The following is a 27,198-nucleotide window of genomic DNA, read 5'->3' as shown; positions in this document are numbered from 1 at the left end:
TGAGTTAATGCCAAACTCCCTGACAATGAAATTGGTGTGGTATCACAGGAGATATAGTCTCAGATCCTGTGTGAAATCCGTCTTGTTGTCCTCTTTGTCTTTTCAGTCTGAGGAAGTGGTTCTCACACCCACAGAGCTGAGGGCTGAGAGGTGTGCAGGTGAAGACTTTGGAGAGGAGCAGGTGCTGCCCGAGAAGGGCAGTGGCTTGCTCCAAATCTCCACGTGGTTGAAGGTGCAGTGACCCAGTGAGGGCTCTGCACAGGGACTGTCTGGTGACTTCCCCAGGCCAACCTCGCCGATCAGGAGGCTCTCCCATAGGAGGGTCCTGGTGGCCTTCTTCCCCACCACTCATCTCATCGTGGTCTCATCAGTGTTTACTGAATTTGGCCTGACAAGACTCCAAGGAAACCTCTGATCATAAACCTGGTGAATAGCAGGCACGCTGTCATGCAGATGCTAATCGCAACTTGAAAGAACCGCTTGTTTAATGCTCCTTAGTGTTGTCATTGTCTTTATTTGTAGAGAGACAAGTCATTTCAACCAGTTCCTGTAGTAGAGGGGTGGAAATATAAGCATACTTAGATTTAGTAACAAAATCAAAATGTGGAAGCCTCTCGGCTGATTGTTAGTCTGCTTTGAATAGAAAAAAACCCCTTTTTTAATGTAAAAGATTTGCCAGAACACTGAACACTCCGTAAGTCATAAAAAGCTATTATGAGAATAGAGATGTTTCAAAATACGCTGACACTTTATGGAGGTCGTGTTCTATACATTTGGAAACTGCAGCGGCAGTTACTCATGTAAGTGATACCTACTCATAGACTCGGGACCCCTTCAGGTGCAAGGTAGGCAGGGATGCTTCCTCACCTCCACCTCAGAGTTCAAGGCCCACAGGGTGGAATCACTGTCCTAGACCTAGACCACAGATTCATTGTGATTCGGTGAAAAGTGTGTGTGTGCGTGTACTGATAGGCACTTTATCAGAGTAACAACATCGCAATAGGTAATTGGCAAAGGACACAGACATAATTGTTATGGAAAATGAAATACAGCTGAGTTGTATCCATGTGGGCAGAGATGCTCACTTGCACTTATGAGGAGAGATGAAGACTAGATGAGATACCACTGTAAACATATCAAGTTGGTAAAGACCAGGAACTTTAATAATGTGTGGTTCTAGAGAGTGTGGGAAAACAGGCAGTGTGATCATTTTTCCTAGAATGTAAATTGATTTTACCTCTTTAAAGCATGATTTTGTAAAGTCTATCAAAATTTAGAATATACATATCTATTATCCTAGCAAGTCACTTTTTAGATTTATTCAATAGATATACTGCTGGGAGCAATGCTACATAATTCTAGGGAAAAATCATTTGGTTAGCGTAGTTCTCTTGCCTACAGCCAAGCTACAGAATAACTCCAGTTTGGCTTCCGGTCCCAACTGAGACTTCAGTGATCCAGTGATGCTGTGATTCTCCAGGACAAGAACCATCCTGGGAGAACAAACATCTGCTCAGTTCCTCATTGTTCTTGGACTGATTAACATCTTGTTTGCCGGAGATGTACTGAACTCTCTGCAAGCCTTGCGTTACACCTTGTTTATCCCAATGTGAACTACTGAACTCTCTGCAAGTCATTTGTTACATTTGTTTCTCCCGACTACTGAAGAAAAGGTGTGGTAAGCTGGGGGCTTTTGTCTTTGCTGCCCAGAGCAGCACTGATCAGACCCGAAGCTCAGCTTCTTCTCAGTCTCATTTTCTAGCTTTCCTGTCATTCGCCGTGTGCTGCCGTGGCTCGCAGGAGACCAGGACTCACTGCACAGGTTCTGGTAACGTCCCCTTCCCCTGTCCCCTACAATATACTTTTCCTATACACAGCATACAGGAGTGTGAAGGTATTCATTGCAGCATTATTTGTAGCAGGGCTTGTTTGGAAACAGTGTACATGTCATCTGTTTAAGAAAGAATGGATTAGCTGGGTGTGGTGGTGCATGCCTGTAATTCCAGTACTTGGGAGGCTGAGGCAGGAGGATTCCTGTGTATTCGATGCCAGCCTGGGCTACATAGTAAGTTTGAGGCCAGCCTGGACTATATGGCGAGACCCTGTCTCAAACAAACAAACAAACAAACAAACAAAGAAGGAAAGAAAGAACTGATTAGATGGAAGGATATACTGTAGTGGTGGAGCACTTGCCTAGCATAAATGATATGCTGAGTTAGAGAACTCGTTGAGAAATTATAGTAAAACTCCCTTATAGAGTCATTTCAGAAGTGTGGAAGTTTTGAATTTTTTTCCTTCAGATTTTCATTTTCCTCTTTTCACCTCCCACAATGGATTCAGTTAAAATGCAATCTCATGTTTGTCATGTTTCTTATTATGAAAAAGCATGACAAATAGAAGAATCAAGAAAAAGAAATTGAGTTCCATGTCGAGGATGGGTTTTATTGGAGGTAAAACCTAAGAAGTACCATTGACAAGTAGACCAAAATGGTGCCATTTCCTGCAGGCCATGGGATTCTGTAGGGTTCTAAGAGGAAGTTGCAGCTGTCTCTGAGACAGGGGTATTTTTCAGGCTGTGGACTGTTCTGTTTGTGTTTCCTTTTCCCAAGACAGGGCTGACTGGGCCTTGTTGGCCTGTGCCAGCCTACTCTGAGAAAGGGGAATTTAAAGAGCATGAATCTTAAGGGAGTGGAGGGGCTGAAATGACTGAGACTTGTGATCTGGTTAAGACTGTGGTTGTCCAGTTCCTTCATTTTTAACTCTGCATTTGGATAAAGGAAAATGGGATTTGTGTTCTTTCTGGCTGCTGCATGCTGATCAGCAGTGGTGATCAGGGTATCACTGGGACTGAAGGAGAACTGCCTTAACATGGTCCCTGGTGTATGTTCCTATTTGTGAGAAATATTTGAAACAGTTTAATTAGGCAGGGTAAGAATAGTCATACAAGCCCTAAAAGGAGAGGTGGCATTAAAAAGGAAAGAATCCAAGACATGAGGGGCATTCATGATGGCCAGAAGGAGAGGACTAGAGGGCAAGCACCTTTTCTTTGAGGTGCTGGACCCCATCTCTGATCAACTGGGATTAACTAGTGTACACATAACATTGTTCTTGAAGTGAGGCACATATTCTACCATGTATAACAATGAAAAGGCCTAACCTCTCTGATTTTGGAGGATCACAGAGGCCAGGGAATCTAGCTGGTCCTAAATTGTGATTAACTGTTCTGAGAGTTCCTCAAGGCTCTCCAAGAGCTGTTTAGATAGAAAGCAGACCTAATGTAAGGGACACCAAGTCTGATATTGCTTGTCCTGGCCCCAGGCAGGATTTCCAGGGTCCTGAGGTGAAGAATTAGTTGTTCTGCTGTTCTGACTCTTAGAGATGTTGGCACCTCAATGAAACTAGGGACATCTGGAAATTACAGAGATGGTGGGAGAGAGAAAAGCCAGAGTGCAGCTTCCTGTCCAATTAGAAGGGAGGCAGAGATATGTGTTGGTCCCACAGACCCAAAAGAAGCAAGTCTTGTAAGAAGGCAAAAAAAGTGATGGAACTGAGATATGAGATAAGTTTTTTGTCCAGGTCTCCTGAAGTTGACCCTGGTGTGCCAGATTAATACTGAGTGTCCAAGAACCATAGCAGTGAGGGGCTATACAGGCCTGGGGGAATTGTCTGTATAGGGCAGTGGTGGCAAACCTTCTAAAGCAATGGTGGTGGACCCTATGGCATGCATGCCTCAGCAGATACATACAGCCCTCTCTTCAGCCCTCATGCCAAGTCACTCCAGCAGCCAAGCATCAGATAACAGTTTTTTTAAAATTAAAACCTTGGCATTCAGGTTTAATTGCAGTGTTAGCACTTTGTGATAAATGAATGGGTTTTGGATTGCAGGTTGGACACTCAGTCTCTAAAATGTTTGCCAGCACTCTTTTAAGTTTTCAGTGATAATAAACATCCCACTGGGGTGTGCATCCCATAGGTTTGTTATCATCGGTATAGGGTGTTTCTATGGTGAGACTGAAGGCATTGGTGTTGAGGGGAAAATGGACAATGGAGTTGGAGACAGGTAGCCAATGATAAGAGGATGGAGTATCAGATTGAAAAAGGGAGGCTCGATGGCTGGCCATGAGTCCCCAAAGGATGGGAAGGGACAACAGGGTGGGTCCCTTGTCCTCAACAAAACAGAGTCCTGGGGTCTGTTTGGGATAAGTTAAAGTGAAAGAGTCCACTGAAGTGAATAAATGGGCTATTTTTATAATTAAATCCATCTTTTTACTGGTGTTTGAATATAGTAGTAGTGTTTGCATTGACATGGTCCAAGGGGGAATAGACCATCAGTGTCAGATTTCCAGTTGTTGGTGAATGATTTCCTATGGGAGCTGAAAATAAAAAATGGGATCTAGAGAAACAGGGAAATCTGAAAGGCAAGAGTTACACCTGTTTGACTGGGAGTGGGTAGCTGTAAGTTATCTATAGCCATTTGGAATTTGAGGAGATTGGCCCTTTTTGCTGGTACCTAATTATCTCCATCATCCCATGTATTCCCATCTATGAAGTCAAGTTCAGGATTTTGTTTTCTTTTGCAATGGAGACAAGCTGGTGAGCCAGGCTAGGCAGAGAGACTGACTGGGATTGCCTGGCTGGCGAGTCAGGGCAGGTGGAGACAGACCTAGCATGCTATGGAGAGGGATGAGTTGCAAACTTTAAGTAAGCCTGGGGTGATAGAGGGTCTGGTTAAGATAGGAAGGAAGAGGAGACATAAAGGGTAATAATGTAGGACATAAATGAGATCAACATGATTCTGTTATGAGGTGGAAGAAAACAGAATAAGGGAACAAAAGGAGTAAAGCTCTATTTGGGTGAGAGTGAAATCAGAAAGAGATCCTTAAAGCCAAATCTAAAAGATCATTTTGGGAGAAGTAAAGGGGTAGCTTTTGGGCAGAATATTGAAAAATACCTTAAAGGAGGGTAGGGAGAAGGCATCACCCAATGCTGTTGTCAATTTCCTGTATTATTAGTGGCATGTGTGAGGTCTTGATTGAATTCAGTTCTGTAGGCGAACAGAGAATGAAATGCTTTGCCAGATGTGGAGCAGAGAAGTGTACCCAGTGTGGGGAGCTCTTGAGTTGAGCCACTACCAGGGTTGTGAAAATTATTTGAAGGGGTCCATCTTATTTGAGGTCTGGGGGATCTAGTGAGAGCCACATGTAGACTGAATCTCCTGTTGCAAAGGAGAATTTGACTTCCTTGGGCATTGGGGCTCATTGGGAATGTGAGACTGGGCATATGAGCACAATAAGGTTCAGGTTGTGTTAGCAAGGAGGAGAGTATGGGGCTTAAAGCTGTGGGGTTTGGGTCTGGTGGGAGGTCAGGGTCGAGTTGCATAATAGTAAGGGACCTCTAGCTGAAGTGAACATAGTGTGGTGGGCTTACAGTGAAGAGCTCTTAGCTTGAGGGCTAGGGGTGGTGAACCCAGTGTTGTTGTATTTGGGTCGTGGGTCCTTTCTGCCTTTCCTGACCAGGGGTGATAAGAAATGTGGAAATTCCAGATTACGTGAGGGATTTTGCCAGGCATTGAGATATATGAAAGGCAAATTCTGATCTATCATCTGACTGAAGAGAAGCTGGGAGCCAGAACCTCAGGATGATCACAGTTAGGAGGATGTTAGCTACAGCGGAGGCCCTTTTATTAGTGACAGGGAAAGCTTCAGTCCATCTTGTGAATGTGTCTACTATGAGCAGTAGATAAAGACCCTTCTAATGTGGGGAGTCTGGGTAACTCTGTCTGCTAGTCTTCAGCTGGTAGGTGACACCTAGACTGGTGTGTAGGAAAATGTACAGGGGTGGATATTGATATAGGGGGGTGCTCATTGGCAGATAGAGCAAGCTTTTGAGAGCTGATGTAGTGTTTTTGTTTGCTTTTTACCATTTCTGTAGTTAAATGTTCATGAGTCTATAGAAAGCAGGTGAGAGGAAGAGATCCTATATGGAAATGGGAGTTGTAGTTCAGTAAAGAGAGGGCTTCAGGAAGCCTCAGGGAAGACTAATTTTCCATACAGATACTATCAAGGCCTTTGGAAAACAGCTACCAGCTCTCTTACAATTGTTCCTCTTCTTGGTATAAATTGGGGTGGCTGTCAAGGGAAAAATTAGGTAGTGGAAAGCCCAAGGCTGCTTCTCCAGCCAGGCAGTCTGCTGCATTGTTTCCTACAGTGGCACAGCTCTTATTCCTTTGGTGGCCCCTATAGTATATTACTGCTGCCTTGACCAGGAGAAGAGCCACCTGTATTAGGGCATGGATTAGCTCTCCACTTATAATCAGGGCCCCGTTCGCTGTTAGAAAGCCCTGTTCCTGCCAGATGCATGCTTCGGATTACATGGTGTTATAGGCATATTTTGAGTCAATGTAGATATTTATAGTCCTGTCTTTTGCCAAGGTACATGGCCTGATTATTGCAATGAGCTCAGCCTGTTGAGAGATGATGTATGTGGTAGTTGGGTGGCCTCATTACTTCTCAGGGTTAGGTAGAGGCATACTCATATCATGTTACATTGGACCCTTGACTTACAAACTCAATTCATTCATGGTTGTAACTCAAGTTGATTGTGTGTCAAAACTGTTTTTCCTATAAAAATAATGGAATACCTATAATGCATTCCCAACCTCCCAGAGCACTCCTTAACTAACCTTTTCATAATAAAAAAGGATTGTATAATATGTGTAATTTACCAGAAACACCAATAATTTTCCTTGTGTATTCACCAAAAAGTTATAAAATGTGACTAGTTTACCAAAAACAAAAAATTCATACTGTACTCACCATTCAAGTTCACACCTTTGGCTTGTAGGAAGGGAGGATAAAATGGAAAGTGATTATTGTTTGGAAGTAGAGTCTCCTTCCATAAGAACATCAGGAATCTAGCTCTCTGGTGTCCTTTCTTTCCTTGGGAGAGTGTGTAGCCCACTGGAACCTGCTTCTGGCTCATGAGGTCTTAACCTTTCAGAACTAAAAACTGGTCTAAGGTTGTCTGTTTCTGTCTTTTCTTTAACACTGCTCTGTAGTATGACATGACATTGTCATTAAGCAAGTGAATACAGTGATTGGCTTTTTCTCTGTCTGGGTTGGTCTTCTCTACAAATGTTTGTAGCTTTGTCCATTTTTTCAGGGTTTCCTTTGCTTCAGAGGAACTTCGCTGCACTGATTGTAGAAACTTCCCTTCCTCTTCTGAAAGCTCCTCATCTGCCCTTCTCTGTTGCTCAGCCAGAAGTTGCTGAAGTTCCTCTGTAGACAGTTCCTCTGAGTGTTCATCCAGTGGTTTCTCAACATCACCACTTGTCTACATGCAAGCCTATGAACTCTGCTATAATGACAGTGTCATTAACCACAAGGTCAGTGGAAGCTCAGGCTCCTCTACACAGCTTTCAAAGTCTTCCTCCTGTGTAATTTTAGGCCACACTTTCTTCTAGGCAGATCTCTGTGTCCTTAGAGAGACATTAGTACAGGATTTCTCAGTTAACCTCCCACAGGAAAGGATGTTGTAATGTTCCTTCCAGAGCTCTTTAAGGGTTAAATCTATATCTGAGATCATGGAAGCACTTTAGGGACAGTTCCTTGGTGTATAGCTTCTTAAATGAAGCTATAACCTACTGGTTCATAGGCTACAGTAGAGGAATTGTATCAGATGGGAAGAACTAAACTGAGAGCCATGGTAATTCTTCAGCCAATTCCTCTTCCAAATCCCATGGATGAGCAGAGCATCGTCCATGATGAGGAGAGCGTTGAGAGATAAACCTTTGTCCTCTAGATATTTCTTAACAGTAGGACAGAAAGTCTTCCTGATCCACTCAGGAAAAATACTCTTGTTATCCAGACTTTTGGATTAGGTTTCCACATGATCCATAGCCTATTCTTCATGACTTTTTGTTTCTTGAACACTCTAGTTGTCTCAGAGTGATAAACCAAGAGAGGCTTTGTCTTGGGGTCACCACTCTCATTGGCACATAGCAGTAAGGTTAGCCTATCCTTCATAGGCTTGTGGCTTAGTGTTTTCTTCTCTTCCTGGGCAATATATGTTCTCCTAGGCATTTTCTTCCAGAAAAGGCCATTTCATCATAGTTGAAAACTTGATGAGAGCAAAAGCTGTTTCTCTGTGTCATCATTTTGGAGTGGTGTATTTAATTTTCAGCAGCCCTTTTATTAGCATTGGCTGCTTCACCATGCCTAGTTATGCTATAAACACAAGTTCTTGCTTTAAAATTGTGGAACTACCTCTTACTGGAATGAAATGTTTCACCATTATCACTCATTTATGGATTATCCTTTATGAGATCTGCATTTATAGCTCTAGCTTATTCACAAATTATAGACTCAGATTGGCTATAACCTGCCATCTGCTTTGCATTTATCCACACTAATAATATCCTTTCCCCATATAAAACTATTGATTGTGACTAATTTGAGTAACACCATTAGCAACACTAGCTTCTTCTACGAATCTTTTCTCTGTAAGATTTTCAAGATGGTAGATTTTGATATGCTGTACATATTAGTGAGATTGGTGACATGAACACCGCTCTTGTATTTCTCCACAATTTTCTTCTTCTTCTTCTTCTTCTCCTTCTTCTTCTTCCTCTTCTTCCTCTTCTTCTTCTTCTCCTTCTTCTTCTCCTTCTCCTTCCGCTCCTTGTCCCTCTCCCTGTCCCTCCTCTCCCCCCTCACTCTTCTCCTCCTCCTCCTTCTTCTTGTTCTCCTTCTTCCTCTTCTTCCTCTTCTTCTTCTCCTTCTTCCTCTTCTTCCTCTTCTTCTCCTTCTTCCTCTTCTTCTCCTCCTTCTTCTTCCCCTCCTTCTTCTCCTTCTTCTCCTTCTCCTCCTCCTTCTTCTTCTCCTTCTTCTCCTTCTCCTCTCCTCCTTCTCCTCCTTCTCCTTCTCCTTCTCCTTCTTCTTCTTTCTTCTTCCCTCTTCTTCTTCTTCGAAACAGGGATAGAACTCAGGACCTTGCTCTTGCAAGGCAGGCAGTGGCATCACTCCCTGGCCCCTCTTCTCTTTTGATTGTTATTGCTTTCTTTACCTTCTCTTCCTTCCTTAGCTTAGCTTCTTTTCTAGCTTTTGGGGGAACATTTTGATAGCACTAATTGTAACAATTATATAACCCACTGACTGAAAGCACATCCACAAGCATGTGAATCTGGGCTCAGACTGATGCTTACATATGCTTACATATGCTTTTCTGTCATCTCAAGTCTTTGCTTAAAACTGCTCAAGCAGCCAGCCTTCAGGTTGTAATTCAAGACTTTGGTCATAAGTTAAAACTAAAATTCTGGTCATAACCCAGGTTTGTATGTGAACTGGTCATAATTGAGGGCTCACTGTAGCTGGCATCAGAGACCTTACCATGAAGGCATATTTGGCAGCAGTTTTTAGAAAAGAAATTGTTTCTTTTTGATCCCTGCAGGTAATGATCCAATGATCAATAATTGTGGCATTTTGTAGCAGAACTTCCCTTACTGTAACATGAATAAATAATATATTTGGCTTGTCTCTAAAAAAAAAAAAAAAAAAAGATTAACGTATTACAACACAACAGGATAAAGGATAAAGGGAGAACAGCTTTGATGTTTAAACACATGAGAGAGTTCCTGTTGACTTACTGGAAAGTGATAGAGGCTTTCCAGAAACGTCACTGAAGGTGAAACTTGAGAAGAGAGTGAAGGTTATCCAGGTGAAGGCAAGAGCAAGAGGGTTCCATAAAGAAGGATCCATTTGTGCTGACATATAGAGGGAGGGACCACATGGCTTGCTGCAAAAACTCAAAGAGGGCAGTGTGGCTAGTAGGGCAATGACAAGAGGTAAGGCAGGAAAGTTAGGCAGAAGCCAAATCACGCATGGCTTTTGAACTTTGCTAATGAGTTGACTTTTGTTCAGTAAAGAAAGTGACATAATCAGATTGTCAGTTCAGAAAATATCTCTGGTTCACTGAGAAACAGATTAACAAGGAAAGAGTGCACAGGGAAGACCAGCTAGGAACCAGTTATAATTCAGGCAAGAAATGACCCTTCCTTCAGTGATGAGAATGGAAGCAGATGGGCAGATGGACATATCTAAAACATGTGTTGGTGGGAGTCAAGGCTGATGTCCTGGAAATGGGAAATGTTAGCATTCAGGACACAAAGTGAGAGAGCAGATTTCATGAGAACAGAGTTACCAGAAGAATATCCAAGTTCTACTTCTTCATCTTGTCACGTTCACCTTCTTTGTCGAGCCCGTTAGCTTTGGTGGTCCCAGAACTGAGTTCCTCTTTCCTCGTTCTCTATCCTCTTCCTTGCTGATGTCATCCAGTCTCATAGATTTTCATACCATCTTTGTGCTGACAACCTCTTAATTTAAATCTCTACCCCCAGATCTTTCTCCTTAACTATATATTGGACTGGAACATCCCACTGCATGCCCAACATCTCCACTTGGATGTGTAAACAATACCTCAACCGTGAACAGAATCAAATTGGTCTTCCCACATCCCCACCAAACTCCTGGTGCTCTCAATCCCTGTGATTGTTTCACCCACCAGCTTCTTCATGTCAGGACTGGCAAAGCCATTTTCCCTGTTACAAACTCTAAAATCCTTAGGGGTAATTTTGACCCCTTTTTTCTCCTCACACATCTCATATAAAACTCCGTCAGAAAATCCCATTAGCTGTGTCTACAAAATACAACCATAATTCAGCTACATCTTATCACTCATTCTTTCCCTCCGAGGCCAGAACATCACTATCGCTCACCTGGCCTGTCTCAGCAGCCTGTCAGCTGGCCTCACAGCCTCCACACTTGCCCTTTCCTGTCCCCTCCCACCAGCAGTCTTCTCATGTGATCAAGATGATTCCATTCACACATACTACCTCACTCAGCACCCTGCATCGACTGCCTACAAGCTCCAATTCTTTGTCTTCTCTGATCTCATGTTTTGGTCACCAAGGTCCAGGCTGACTGAACCCTTTATTGTGCTTCAAACACATCAGAGATGCTCCCACCTTTTTCCTTCTCACTTCTGCCCAGAAATCTTTTTCACTTCTCAGATGGCTAAATCTTCCTCATCCTCAACTTTTCTCTTAAAACCTACCTTCCCAGGTTTTCAAAGCTACAGACCTATCCACCGTCCCTCCAGACAGTTCTGACCCCCTAAACGTGCTCTTTTTCCCCTATAAAATTTACCAACTTCTAATACTGTATTCAGTCATCGTGTTTACCTGTATTCACTGTTGCCTGGGTCCCACTGCTGATGTGTTCTGTCAGAGCAGGAGTGGCTCTTTTGTTTACGGACACATCCTGAGCACCTAGCACATTGCAGGCCCTCAGCATATATTTATCAAACTTAATCTTAAGTAGCTGTTGGATGGACAAAATTGATGTTGGAGTGATGACTCTCTGGATGATATGGAGATTAAGATATGAAGATACAGATCTGGGAAGATACAGATCTGGGAATATGAAGATACATTAAGATATGAAGATACAGATCTGGGAATCTTCATTTGGCTGTTAATCCTCATTTTCATTCTTCATACCTAGACCAATGCAATGATCTTCTGCAGTGTCTTCTGGCCTTTTGTTCTTTCTCGCTCCAATTCACTCACCACATTGTCACCAAAATTATATATATATATATATATATATATATGTGTGTGTGTGTGTGTGTGTGTGTGTGTGTGTGTATATATATATACATATATATATAGTTTTCCATCTCCTGCTTTGGACTCCCCACCTACAGATGAAATTCAGACTCTTCAAGTAGACCTGTAGGTCTGCCTGTGATACGGCCCCAGCCCAGCCTTTCAGTGACATCATCCTCTGCCACCCCAGCCCACACAACCTCTAGCAAGTTATAGCTTCTTGAACAGTGCTACCAATGCTCCCTGAGATACATGTGTGAGTCCACAGTGTCTGGGCTGCCCTGGGCCACTCATTTATCCTGAGTGTCCCAGAATAAGCCCTCTCTCCTGTCTGAAATATTCCTTCACTTCCCTCTGAGTGTAGTTAGTTTTCTCCCTCTGTGTCCCATCAGAGACATGCACATATCCTCAGAGCAGAGCCTTGGATGAAGTGGGCAAAAAGTAGAGATACCCAGTCAAGGGCTATACTTACATAATTGAAAAAAAGGTGATTTTGTAATGATTTGCCTTCTCTTTGCTTTTCCTGTTTCTCTCTTTGAAATATATACACCCCTTGTGGGTATGTGTATTTCATATCTGTGTGTACACACACACACACACACACACACACACACACACACACTGCCCTGAATTATTTTTCCTTGAATTGATCAGTTATATAAATGTAATGCTGAGCACAGTTGTTTTTAAGTTGTCCTAACCTTTTGGTTTATTGATTTTTCCAAGGATCCAAGCATTTACTGAGTTTTAGAAATTGGATTCTGTACGTATTTTTTCTTTCTATCCTATTTTCACTAGGATTAGTTTTCTTGACCTTCTCTATTTATTTAAAAGTATTTAAAATTTTGTAGAAAGTTTTGTTTAGTTTCTTATTTTCTATTGACATAGTGATCTCAACGTAGTGTTGTTTATATGCTTTTAATTTTTCTTCCAAGCCTGTTAGAATTGCATTATGTTCACCTATGGAATCCTCATCAATACAAAATATGGCCAGATATGGCAATTCCATCCATTCACAGTATTTCATGATTTCTATTGTTATTTGTTTATTCATTTATTTGCCAAGCTTGGGGTCAAACATAGGGCCTTGTACATGCTGTGCCAGCACTCTATCACTGAACTATATCTCTAGCCCTTATTCTCATGATTTCTGACAGTTTCCTTCTGCTTTGCTTGAAAAAGAAAATGTCATGTAATGACCAAATGCCCCTTCAAAAAGAGACTGTAGTTCATTCCTTTGTTAGAGTCCAGTTGCCAACCTGTATGAGCAAATAAGATTCAGAACTACATCAAAATCGCATTATAAACACCCACCTCATGCAGCCACCTGAGGTTGCACTCCTCATGCCTGTCTTCTCAGACTCTCTTGCCCTGGATGCTTGTTTCTCTTTCTTTATATGATGGCCACCATGGCAAGAATGGGATCCTCTCAGTACACTCCTCTAAAGCCATTTGATTTTGGCTTTAGGTGATCTCAGAGGAGATTGATCACTCCAATCCAGAGCACAGTTTCCCTGTCTGGAATTGTAGCTTGCGTTATGCTGAGGACATTTTCAACCCCTACAGAGAGAATCTCTGATTCATTAGTAAGTAGTGTGCCAGCTTCCTCTGCAGTTTGTTTCCCTCAGCAGTTCACATTCTGAGTGTTCAGTCAGGTTTATCCCATCCAAACCCTGTATTTAAATGCAGCAGGAAAAAGTTCCCAGGCTTAATTTATTTTAACTACATATGGAGAGAGATATTTCTCAGATATGATTTATGGATTTAAGTTATTCAGCATTCCTGGATTAAGTGACCAAATCTGGTAACACTTCTTTACAATCTGAATTATAAAATTACATCCATCCATTAAGCTGAAAATATGAATAATAATTTCGGTTTCAAGCATTTTAACAATGAGGAGGTTCAACCTGCATAATTTCAAGGACAATGAAACATTCTTGTTTGACTTACAATGTATTCAGGGGGCAAGTGCCTGTCCATCAGTCCAGGCTCTGGCAGTTCAGTGAATTTTCTGAACAGTATTTTTTTATAATATGCACAACGTTAAGACAAATATCCATGTATTCTTCTTTCCCAGAACTTGAGCACTTTCAACCATTCTTAAAAGGACGGAAATGTTTCCCAACAGACCATGAATTTGTGATGGATAATCTTAAGAATGTAGTACATTCTGTTCCCCTTAACTTTACTCCTGCCATCAGGGTTGAACAGTGATCTCAATCCTCTCTTACAACTAGAAAATACAGTTGGCTCTTTCTCATGCTAAGACTCTGTCATTTTTAACTTTTACAATGATTATTAGAAAAAGGGATGCAATATTAGGTAAGAATCTGAATAAAAGCACTATCACAGAAAAAAACATTTTATAATAATCAAGAATGTTCAGAACAGCCTCTAGGAAGCATTAATTATAACACATGCAAATTATTCTAGTACCAAATTTAACTTGTTTTCTTCTGTAGTTAGCTACATTTGAAATTTTTGATAAATCATGCAAATCTAGGAATATGTTTTCTGTTTTGGAAATTTCATGTCATGTATACACAGTTATCTACAGTACTTTTAGTTATTAAAAAAATCTTTATTCTCTTTCACATAGTTATACCATGACATGATATTTAAAGCCACCTGTCAGGAACAGGTTACCCTGCTAATCACTTTTAAAATAGCATGTTTTAGATGCACAGCAACAAAAAAAAAGTAAGCATTTTTTCAATATTCGTATACTGCCAAACCTTAAAAAATCATTTTACCCCAAAGATAAATAAATTCAACTGAAAATCTTTTTAGAGTTCTCTTGGTAAGAAAAAAAGTAATTATTTCATTAGTTTTTTTTCCATTTACTTACAACTAGAATTGTCATTTAAATATGTTTAGCCAGGCATGGTAGCACACACCTGTGATCCTCTCTTGGAAGTCTGAGGCAGGAGGATTACCATGAGTTCAAGACCAACCTGGACTACGTAGTGAAACCCTGTCTCAAAACAAAACCCAATAAGTAAATAATTAAATAAGTTTATGAAACTTACATCAAAAAAAAATTCAGTGTTTTTCTGAAGTTCAAATTTAATTGTCCCTCCTACTTCTGTACTTCCTAAATCTCATTGGGAATATGGGATTACTCTATTTTAAAGAAGTAAAGTAACAGTTCCTGTTTGTTTTCCTTCCTTCCTTAGTATAGGAGGTCCTTACCGTAGCCTCTGTCTTGGAAGACAACTTAAGAAAAATTTCAAGAACCTGAAACAGGGTTAGAGAAAAACCACAAGATGGCCAAAGAGTGGGAACATAAAACACCATTTAAACTGTAAATAAGAGTAGTAAAGTGATGACACAGTCACCAGGTATTTGGAGTGGTCTCACTCACACCCTGGCCAACTTCCTCATTTTTGTTGAGGACAGGTAAAAACTGGCTAAAACACAACTTAGGATAATAAGCATAGTAGCTACATTTACTGAATGACACTGTGCTGCATAATTGAATGCCAGTATCTCTCACAATTTATCTCTAACCCTCAAACCCAACCCACAAGGTGTGGACCAAAGTGAGACCCAGACTCAGAAAGTGTATAAATAGTAATGATGTACATCCCATCTAAATCTGTGCACAACCAGAACCCACCATCTCTCCACTATACCCCTCCCCTTTTCCAGAAGATTCCATGAGCTCTGGGAAGAATATTATAAAATGTCTGTCAAGCAGACTAGTCCAAAAATATTAAAAATAAGATTGATTCACAGGTGTTTGGATTATTTAAATGTGATCATACAAAACAGCAACTGGATAGACAAAAAAAATCCTGAAGAGTTCTTCTGTTCCTTTACTTCCTGTTAGAAATAGTTGTCAGGTTAGTGTTTGACTGCATTAGAAGAGATAGCTTTCTAAAGTCAACTGAGGCTCTTTTGATGATTATAATTGTTAAGGGTTAAATCTTTATGCGTGAGAATCAAATTTTCAGCAAAACATGTTTTAAAATTCACTTTGTCAAGAGTCTGGTGCATTCATTTACTTTTCAATTTAGGCTGTACATTAAACTTTAGAGTTTATCCTGCCATCTTCATACTAGCAGATTATGTACACACTTTATGAGCAGAAATTCTTCATAGCCAGAAAAATACAGGGATGTAATTGCTGCTCATAAATATCTGAATAACTTTGTGTGATATAATGTGAATTTCACAAGTAGTGGGTATTTGTAAATACAATATTTAAAATGGCATAAGGAATTTCCTATTAGAATATTCTTTCTAAAGGTCCAAAAGGGTAGGGGTAGTGGGAGGGGCAGCGGAAAGGAAAGAAGGGAAGGAAAAATGATGAGAAATGGAAAAAATGGAAATAAAGTCTTTGTAAATAGGGAAGGATGGAGGGGGTTGAAGGGAGGGCTAGGAATAGGGAAAAAATAAGAACCAAGATGCATTATGTAAAGGTACAAGATCCCAATGAGAAATGTAATTGTGTTATATACCTACAATGTACCAATAAAAGAATTTAATTTAAAAAAAAAGAATATTCTTTCTATAACTCTGTTTTTATATTCTTATGTTTAAAGTTAGTGAAAATAATATAAATGTACAGAGGGCTAAGAATTTTCTTTAAGTTTTTATCCTGGCCCAATAAATACTTGAAACAATGTTTAACATCTCTGGGCTTTAGAGAAATACAAATTAAATCAACAGTGAAATTCCACCTTATTCCAGAAAGAGTTATCATCAAGAAACCAAATAATGACAAATGCTGGTGAGGCTGCGGTGGGTGGGGAGGGATCCTTTACATTGTTGGTGAGAATGTCACCTAGTACAACCACTATGGAAATCCTCAAAAAATTAAAACTAGAAATTTCACTTGACCCAAATATTTTCCTTCTAGGTGTCTTCCTGAAAGTGTTCAAGACATCATCTTACAGTGATACCTGCATATTCATGTTTATAGCAACATGACTCATAAGAGCTAAATCTTGGAATGTGGTCTATATGTCCATCAACAGATGAGTAGATAAAAAAAATGTGGTATTTACAGTAGTACTCTGACATAAAGAAGGATAAACTTGACTCATTTGTAGGAAAATGGAGGCACTTTGAGACCGTAATGCTAAGTGAAATAATTTAGACATACAAGCTTCAATAATTGCATGGTTTCTTTTTTATGAAAAACCCAAAATATAAAGAGCAAAATAAAAGATATAGGACATGGGTGATAGATCTTTTGCAAAAGGGAACCAAGAAATTGAGGGGGGTGAAAAAAGTTGTAAAAAAAGAGGATGAGATTTTACTCTACCAAGTCCTCCTGGATATTTAGCCATTATTATATTTTCCCTGTTACATAGTCTTGGCCATTTTCTATCATCATAAATTCTTTTTATATGTTTAAAAGCAGTATTGAAATATTTTTTAGTTTTTATGTCTTGTACTCTTCACTTGGATATATCTTTTAAAGTTTAAGATTATGTTATATAAATATTGCAAAAGATTTCAGAATTATATAATAGGAAAAACTGGTATATCACCTCAGAAATCTTAATAGATATTTCCTCAGTGCAAAGGAAAATACTTAAAGTAATTATTAAGTAAATAGAGATAACACCTTTGTCCCATTTACTTGAATCTTTTATATGAAATTGTTTTTATGCACTTGTGTTTAAACTCACAAGTTTGTAGTATTTAATACTGGAAATTATTTCTTCCAGACTTTTTGAGGAGCAAGGAATAAAAGAATCATTATGAAACTTTTGATGACAAAGAAAGATGGAAGAAGAAATATTACTGGTTCCCATTAGTTTGGGATACAGATGCTCAAATACAGTAGCATCAGGAACCAGGCCCTCCTGTCCTTTGTGTCAGTTTCATAGTGGCAAAGGTCTTCCAAGATAATATCTTTAGTACTTGTGATCTCTGACAGAGAGAGGTCCTCTCCCAGTGTCTATATTAAATCTCAGAAAAGACTCCGATTGGCTTGCCTTGCTCATGCTCATCTCTGCCCAGGCATAGGTCAAAAGAAGGTCAACATGGTTTGCATGCTCACTCTGAGGTGATAGGTGAGCCATGGAATTAACTAACAGTTCCAGTACATAGGGGAAAGAGAATATTCAAGAGTTACCTTAGAAGAAACAGTAGGTTCTGTGAAGGTGATCATAGGTGCTGATTAAAATGTCATGCCTTTTGAAGAAATGCCATTTCCAGGAAATGCAGATAATTCAAAACAGTTCAAATAAGTATCATATCTTTGTACTAAAAGAATTAGAAATACTGAGAAGACCTAGATTGCATATTCACTACATTTTAGGTAATATTTTACCCTCTTTGAACCTCATTTTTATCAGCTAAAAACATTGAATAATTCTCACCTTATATGATTAGAAGAGAGATGGTGTAACTATCTTGTAAACTATAAAGTACTTTCTTCAGTCATAAATTATTATGATTTCTAAGAAAAGCAATGCCTAAAGCAAACAAAGTTACTTGGATCAAAGTTTAGAAAGTCTGTCTCTTAAAAAAATTATTCCATTACAATTTCTGTGTTTTTCCTGAGGAATCAGTACTTGCATACAACAAAAATATACTTTGCAACATGTTTCCATTGAGGAGGAGGAGGAAGATGATGAAAGTGTTGGTAGGCACAGGTGGCTACTCAGTAAATACTTGACAAATTAAATATATTGCTAGACATCTGGGAAATAAAAAGACCAGTGTAAGCTAGTTCAGTGGTAAAACTAGAGGTAGGTAGATAGCCCACAGAATTGAGTGGCTGGTTTAAAGTTTAGGCTGAGCCAATTTTATAGCTAAAAGCAGTCTTTTTAAAAGGAAATACTACTAAATACCAAAAATTTTATGGCCAAGGTGCAGTTGAGATGATCACTCCCCGGAAGTGTTTTGTCAGTGAGATTACCTTAACTATCAACTGAAAAGAAATAAAGAAATGTTTTATGGATGATTCAGTTTCACCGATACATGCACATTATTTCAAGGGAATGAATTAGTCATTCTCTTTGAATCATTTTTACGTGTTCCATTTAGTAAAGAATTCAGAATTGGTAAAATGGCTAGCACTCTTTCAGGAAGAAAAAAAAAGCAATTAAAAGATACTCTATGTTGAAAGCTTGATTCAGGCGCTTCGAAGGAATAAATATCAAGACAAAAATATACAAAAAGTGAAAGTATTTCTGGAGTCACTACCAATATAAATATTAAAATTGCTTGTACAGCTAGATATAGCATACATGAGGAAGTGAAAATAACATGTGCCAAGCCAGTGGCATTAGAGTAACGTGTAATTGTGAAAAACAATCTCAGAGATGAAAATTGTTAGAGTTGGAATATACTTTGGAGTTCATTAGTTCAACCCAAGAATCACTGGTAAATATGTATTAACCAGCCCTCCCTCCAGGGGAGGAAAAACAACTCTGATGTGTGGTGGTTGCCAATTTCTGGGGTATAAATACTCCTACCGTAGCTGATTGCAGACTAGCAAGATGAGGTTACTGAAATGTGAGTTAGAAGGACATTCACAAAATAGATTGCCTTAAGCCAGTACCAGGAAACTTCAGCAGGCGACTGGGTCAGCACTGTAATTTGATCAAGCAGAAAGCAGTTGAGACCAAAGAAACTGAGTGGCTTGCTTTGGGTCATAGAATTAATTAGCTTCACTGCCTCAACTAACCTAGGTTCTTTCCATTTCTTCACCTCAAGATTACGAATGCGTTATGAGCAAAGGACCATGATCAATTGACTGGTAAACCCACCTAACTCCCTTAGCCTAGTTTAGGGTTCCTTCATAGGTCTTCCCATGTTGAGTTTAAACTGTGGCCTTTTTGCCTGTCTACCCTACTTGTCGGAGATCTCCCTAACAATTGGAAAGTAATTTATCTTTGTATCTTCAACACTTTGGACAGTATAGATGCTTCAGTGTTTATTGAGGAAATGAATGAACAATAATAGAGAACATCTGTTCACCTGCTATGTACCAGACATTGTTCTTAGTGGCATACATGCATTAGCTCATTGAATCCACAGAATAACTCACAACAACTTAAGTAGGTACACTGGTCACACCCATACATCAGATGAGAACATAGAGACTTAAGAGTTAGTTGCCCAAGGTCATACTTGCCCAAGGATAGATTCAAACCTTGAAACATGGCTCCAGAGTATGTGACTTTACTATTCAGCTGTCACTCAGTTAACTGACAGTGTTATCAGAGTACCCAGCCTAGCGAAAAACTTATAAAAAGTCTCCCTTCATCCCTCAGGAAGGATACAGACATTTCCTGGAGATCTGGTCTGAGCCACACAAACCCTTGTTAAGGGAGAGGGACCTTAAATAATTGGAATGGTCAAGAAAATGCAGTCTTTTAGGTAATTAAGTTTTCTCATTGTCTTGGCTTTAAATAGAAAGCTGCATTTTAAATTTAAAATGTTGATAATAGGGCCTAATCCTGTCTTTTTCTTTAATGGGCAAATTAACCTTTCTTTGCTTTCTTAATCTGAAATATGGCATCACAGTTTGCTATCAGAGAATGAAAAGAAAGTGTAGGAGACTAAGGTACTAATTCCATTATATGTTTTGAAAGATTTTTCCTGAAATAGAAGAAAATAATTCTTCTTCCCTTCTGGTTTTCTTATGATTTACTATCTCATCTAGCAAGATAACAAAAAGCTCATCTGTACATTTCCTAGATTCTAGCTAATTGAGATTTAGTACAGTGAAAGATTTATGTATCAACTTTAAGATATGAAACTTATTTTTGAAACATAATGTAGTGTTTAGTACCTCAGTTTTTTTTAACAAGCAAGATCATTTTGAAGACTTCTTCAAAAAGCCTAGAAGAGACAAAAGAAAAGTCATTCACATTCTGTACCATCTTAATCACTAAGATGTAAACTGGATGTAATGTTATTTTTTTTCTTTCTATTAGTAACAATGGTTCTTTTATTTCCTTCTCTATTATATTTTCTAGGGAAAACACAGTAATAAATTATTTGTCAGGCTAATGTTCCCAATTTTGAACATACACCAATTGTCACCATATCGAAAAGACCATTTAATTTCTTTACATCATATGCTCTGGACTGATAAAACAATTTGTCACTAATCCTTTTCTTCTATTCCTTGTTTCTCCTTACTGACATCAAAAATTTTCTAGTACATTTCAAAACAATGAGAATTATATATAAAAATGACAGATACACTCCTTACATTTATTATATGCCCTGTAACAGTCATAAAGTGTTCCTAAAGATGAGACTCTTTTTGTTTTTTGGTTTTTGTACCGGGGATCTAACTTGGGACCTTGTGCTTGCAAGGCAGGCAGCAGAACCACTGAGCTAAATCCCTGGCCCTTTTAGATACTGAAAAGCAGCCATGTGAGAATTTTGGACCTGGGGATGCATAGGTGAATGAATGGTCAGAAATCACAGAGCTAGATAGGGAAAAGCCAGCATCAGCGGTCTGACTGCCTAACTTCTATCCCAATGCAAGGTCCCTCAGCTCTCAGGGAGCTGCTTCTGGGTGAAAGAAGTATTTACAAGTGTGAATGAACTCCTGCCTATTAGACATAGAATTGAGTCCTGGTTCTAACTGTCGGATTTTGACAAGTGTGCTGATCCAGAAGAGGAGGATAATGGTACTCCCTTGTGTACAGGACGTTTATGAAGACTAAATCAGAGGGTTTAGCAGAATGTCTGGCATGTGGTAAGGACTCAATGTGTATTATTGTATTTTTATTAATATATGGTATATATCTTCCAGTTCCTTGCCTTACTAAAACTTCACTTTGCTCTCTGGTCCAACTACAGTTTTCTACTTCTGCTTATTTCTTAAAAGCTTGTTGTGTTTACTTGGACTCAGAAGATCATTGTGTCCTTGACTGTCTTCCCTGTATTTCTTCATCTTTCAGGAAAGTAAAGAGGAAGTCCCAACACATGGTATCCTACAGAAGCCCTAGAACTCAAAGGCACCCTCAGAACTATCTTTTCATCCATTTTCTGCTAATCTCAGTTTGTGTGCCCTGCTGTGGTTATTCTAAACTTCCTCCACCTGAAGCCTCTAGTCCTTCCTCTGTATCTGTCACTTTCAGCAGATGATCATGTACCTAATTTATTTTTAGAACATTGACGTCATATTCATGAATTCCCTAGGTGTCCTTCTATTTTCATGTAACTTCTTATCCCCTCCTGCTGTCTCAGAGGGAGTGACCTCTCTTATGTTCCAGGGATCTTGAAAATGCTTCTTTTTCTCCATTGGAATATTGCTCCAACAATTTTCTCTCTCTTTTGCCTCTTTGATTTCCCCACTTCTCCAGGGTCAACTACTTATTACTCTCTTCTCCATGCCATGTCTCTACACTGCCTCTATGCCTTGGTACAACTGCTTTGCCTGCTAGGAATTTCCATTCCTAATTCTCCTCTAAGGAGAGGACTCAGTTCTAGCATGATTTCCAATCTCATTGGTCACCCCTCATCTGCATTCCTATAACTGTATCTTTTGTTAATTTTTTTTATTAGTACATGTTTGCAGAACATAATGTTTACAGGCTTTTATTACATGCTTTTTTTTACATGTACATAACACATCTAATTCTTGTTTATTCTCTTCCCCCATCTCTTCATCCCCTTCCTTCCTGCAAAAAAGCTATCTCCCTGTTTCCTATTATTTTTTTATTGATACTTTGGGTTTCTTGTATAAGAGAAACTTCATTTTGAAGCTTGTCAATTGTCTGATTTATTTTATTTAACTTTATGGTCTGAAGGTACACCCATTTTCCTACAAATGACTCAAGTTTATCTTTCTTTATGGCGGAGTAGTACTACATTGTGTGTAAATATCACATTTTCTTTATCCATTCATCTGTTGATGGCCATATAAGTTACTTCCAGTATGTAGCTATTATGAATTGTGCTGCTGTACACATGGGTCTGCATGTGTCACTGTAACTGTTTAAACCATTGACTCCACCAAGTGACTCTGAGCTTCCCAGAAAAGCTGCCATGTCTGTGTAGACACTGAATCAATGTTAGTAAAAGAAAGAGCAGTCCTACAATAAACATGTCTTTCCTACAATTTAAGAATAAACTTCCCTAAGCTCTGTTATTTGCCTAGTGCTTTTTCTTTCTTACAAACATTCTACTTCCTCATCAACATTACTTTGGATTTTAATGTCTGACACCACTATTAAATCCATTAAAACTACTCTCTTTTGGGGTTTTTGTTGTTTGTTTGTTTGTTGAGACAAGGTCTCATGTATTCCAGGTTGGGCTTGAACTTCCTATGTTACTCAAGCTGACCTCCAACTCATGGCAGTCCTCCTGCCTCAGACTCCCTAGTACTGGGATTACCACAGGCAAGCATCAACAAAGAGCTTTCACAAGAACTGCATTCTGTTTCTTAAGACACTTGTCTGGCTTCTGTGACACTGTGCAATATTAGCTTTCAGTGTCTCTGTGACCTTAATCTTCCTTGACACTTTTACTAATGTGAGAGGGTTTTTTCCAAGATTTAGTCCATTCATTCTAATCCCTCCATGAACATACCTACTCTTGGTTTTAACCATCACCTACAAGCAGATATGTGCAAAATTTATTTCTACTCCAACTAGAGTCCAAATTTCTCCACCAATATTCAATTTTTCCCCTTCTAGTGTAGCAATGGCAAATACCTGGCACTCTGCTTCCACCTGCCACTGTCTCCCAAAACAGCTGTCTCATCTTAGATCACTCATGCCCCTTTCCCAGCCAGGGCAGCTTCTCTTGAATGCTTTTCATTACTCATCTATATTCCTTGGCACATGTGCTCTTCCTGCTCAGAATTTTCATTCTTCACTTATTCCAGACACTGGCTTCCTGGTAAATAATGTGAAACCTACTAGTCATTCCTGTTGTAGAACATTCACTCCTTTCCCACTAACTCATTATGTCTACAACCAGTATCTTTAGCCTTTCTTCCTGTTGCTAGCAACCCTAGTTTTGTCACTTGTTCCACTTTTGCCCAGATGACTGCCAGACACCTTTGCCTTCTCTTTTGTATTCTTCCCAATTTGGAATCAAATCTAACTTCTGTGTGTCTCTCTTCTCTCTGTTCTTGGGGTCACAATCTTACTTCTAGCCCTTACTACTTCATTATAGGCTGCAACAATAGCTGATCAACTGATCTGCTCATTATCAAATTCTCCCTGCTGAAAGTCCCATTGTCTCCAGATCAATCTTTACAGACCAAAACCATGGTTCTATGAAGCCTAGACCCACTCAGTGACTTTTCATTACCTCTGATTAAGCCCCCAATTCTTAGAACTTTCATAGATAAAAGTATCTTTGATTTTGGAATCAGAAAAATATTTTCAAGTTTTGGCTACCAACACTAACCTGTTATGTGATTTTGAACTTATTGCTTAATTTTCATTTGCTCATTCAGTGTATATTTGTTTAACACCAGCTGTGTTCCAGACTCCATACCAGGTAGTTGGGATGCAGGGATAAGCCAAACATTGTCCTTACTGCCCTGGATTTCACAACATAATAAACTTGTCCCTGTTTCTCAGAATTATTACCATAAATGCAGGCCGTTTCTCCCTTCCTCAATGCTGGTAGCTTTTGGTTTGTGTTCTAATGGAGTATAGTTGTCAGTGTATGTATGTTACCACTTACCTACTTTTTAGGTTCACTAAAGGGCAAGAACCCTGTCCCATTTCTCATGGGGCAAGCACAGCCACACACATACTAGTCTCTCAGTGAATTCTTTTGTGGCATTGTAATCACCATGTTGTTCTTTGGCAGACATATAATGCCAACTGTGCTTGTAGAGACTCCCTTTGTGCTATCAGAATGATGCTCTTTTAAAAAAGTAATACCTGTTTAGTTTCTTTCATTCTAGGGCCTCTCTTTTCCAACATACTATCCTTCCTATAACTATTATAATTAGAATTCACATATTTAGAACCTGTGAGCCTTAAGTTTTTAAAAAGGGAATAACAAATCCAAGCATGCTTCCTGGTAGGAACATTGTCCATGTGCTTACAATGGAAATAATGTTCTTTTCACTAAATAGCTTTTTGACTTGGTAATGAACAATATGTCATTTTTCCCTAAGAAATAGTCTTAGGCCTTTAGTTCTAAAGATTATATTTTATTTTATACATGTTCAGCCTGCTGTTTTTAAGTCCCAGTGACATTACATTAAACATTTGTCTGCCTGAAACAATAGGTTAACTATAGCCAAATTATAACCATACCTTTCCTCAGCACACAAAATCTTATAAACAGCATGTGATCATTTTGCCTCTAGAAGTTATGATTGTTTTCTTCCAAAAGGGAGCTAAATTTAGCCTAGTAATTCTACATGCTCCCAAGGAAACAATGCCTGCTGTGAATTTTAGAATAAATGAATCTGAACCACAGTTCCTTTACTTGACTAAGAAAGTTTAAATCAATATCAACTTCATCATTAGCCACATTTATGAAACCACATTAAACAACCAGCAAGGGGTTAATACAGAACTGTGCTATGTTGCTTATTTCATTGCTGACTGAGTCTCACTTAGTTGCTGCATCCCATTAATACACAACTTTGTTTGCATCTCATAATGGTTCTCTAAAATTAATTGTTCATAGCTTGACTTCTAAAAATAAAGCATGTGGAGTCATGTCCTACCACACAATGCATCTTTATGTGCTATCAACTAGAGTTTTTTGTTTCCATTCTATGTAAAAATTCCAGTTAGGAGGCATTCTTTCTGAGAGTTCAACTGGGATAGTTCTCTTTCAGTGTTTTCTTGTTTGTTTCTAATGACGACTGACGTGCTCTTGCCTTGAACATGTTTTGGCAGATCAGCTGCTCACAATGAAGGCCCCTGCTGCGCTTGCACCTGGTGTCCTTGTGCTGCTGTTTACCTTGGTGCAGAGGAGCGATGGGGAGTGTAAAGAGGCACTAGTGAAGTCTGAGATGAACGTGAATATGCAGTATCAGCTTCCCAACTTCACTGCAGAAACACCCATACAGCACATCGTTCTACACAGGCATCACATTTACCTGGGGGCTACTAACTACCTTTACGTTTTAAATGACAAAGACCTTCAGAAAATAGCTGAGTATAAGACTGGACCTGTGCTGGAACACCCAGATTGTCTTCCATGTGAGGACTGCAGCAGCAAAGCCAATTTATCAGGAAGCATTTGGAAAGATAACATCAACATGGCTCTGCTTGTTGACACGTACTATGATGACCAGCTCATTAGTTGTGGCAGTGTCAACAGAGGGACCTGCCAGCGACACATCCTTCCACCCAGTAATCCTGCTGACATACAGTCAGGGGTTCATTGCATGTTCTCCCCACAGGGGGAGGAAGAGCCCAGCCAGTGTCCTGACTGTGTGGTGAGCGTGATGGGAGCCAAAGTCCTCCTGTCTGAAAAGGATCGTTTCATCAACTTCTTTGTGGGCAATACCCTAAATTCTTCTTACCTGCCAAATCACTCATTGCATTCAATATCGGTGAGAAGGCTAAAGGAAACACAAGATGGTTTTAAGTTTTTGACAGACCAGTCTTATATTGATGTTTTACCCGAGTTCCGAGATTCTTACCCCATTAAGTATGTCTATGCTTTTGAAAGCAGCCATTTCATTTACTTTCTGACAGTCCAAAAGGAAACTCTAGATGCTCAGACTTTTCACACGAGAATAATCAGGTTCTGTTCCATAGACTCTGGACTGCATTCTTACATGGAAATGCCTCTGGAGTGTATTCTCACGGAAAAGAGAAGAAAGAGATCCACGAGGCAGGAAGTGTTTAATATCCTTCAAGCTGCATATGTTGGTAAGCCTGGGGCCCATCTTGCTAAGCAAATCAGAGTCAGTGTGAATGATGACATTCTCTACGGGGTGTTTGCACAAAGCAAGCCAGATTCTGCTGAACCAATGCATCGATCGGCTGTCTGTGCGTTCCCTATCAAATATGTCAATGAATTCTTCAACAAGATCGTCAACAAAAACAATGTGAAATGTCTCCAGCATTTCTATGGACCAAATCATGAGCACTGCTTTAATAGGGTAAGTCACATAGGTTCTTCACTTACAAACTTCAAGGAACAAAGCAGGATAAGTATCAGTTTAGAAAAGGCTAGCAAGGGCTTTTCTGTGCTTGGCAAATGGTCTCTATCCAAAATATCTGCAGGTTCTGTCTAGAAAAACTAAGAAGTTGAATGTTCATTTATAATTGAAGTCTTATCTTAAGAAGGTAAAGAAACTAAAAGAAAAAACTTTTTATAATTTGGTTTTGCATGACTGTAATGCTTTTTATTGATGATTATTTTTTCTTATATGAAATATTTTCAAAAGAAATGTTAGGGAAATTCGTTGTGCTATGATTTAAATATAGTAAAATCTGCGATGTATACCCAGAGGATTTTTCCTGCTAGTCATTTTGGTCACTTAGTGCAGGAGGAGGAACACCAGTCTGGGAGTCCATTGTGGCCATGGGCATTCTTGCAGTGAACCAAACTTGCATGTGTAGGTCTGGCCACATCTCCTAACGTAATGACCACTATAGATCATAACT

At 39.4% G+C, this 27,198-nt stretch overlaps 1 protein-coding gene across 2 annotated transcripts in view; it reads left to right on the top strand.

Moving 5' to 3' along the window:
• Positions 1-27,198, top strand: part of Met (MET proto-oncogene, receptor tyrosine kinase) — a 134,153-nt gene that overhangs the window by 22,000 nt on the left and 84,955 nt on the right. The window contains exons 1-2 of one of the 2 annotated variants that reach the window (XM_021244778.2): positions 21,326-21,347; positions 25,474-26,690. In XM_021244778.2, coding sequence (XP_021100437.1) covers positions 25,488-26,690 — 1,203 coding nt within the window. In that variant the 5' untranslated portion in view covers positions 21,326-21,347; positions 25,474-25,487. Of the gene's footprint in view, positions 1-21,325; positions 21,348-25,473; positions 26,691-27,198 lie in introns of those variants that run through there. The other variant, XM_004865263.3, reaches the window with a different exon arrangement.

The sequence above is a fragment of the Heterocephalus glaber genome, unplaced genomic scaffold (genome assembly GCF_053883595.1).
Source record: "Heterocephalus glaber isolate CG9 unplaced genomic scaffold, H.glaber_assembly_v1.0 deba00000546, whole genome shotgun sequence".
Lineage (NCBI taxonomy): Eukaryota > Metazoa > Chordata > Mammalia > Rodentia > Bathyergidae > Heterocephalus > Heterocephalus glaber.
Note: the sequence above shows the minus strand (reverse complement) of the source record. Positions and strands in the feature narration are given on the sequence as shown.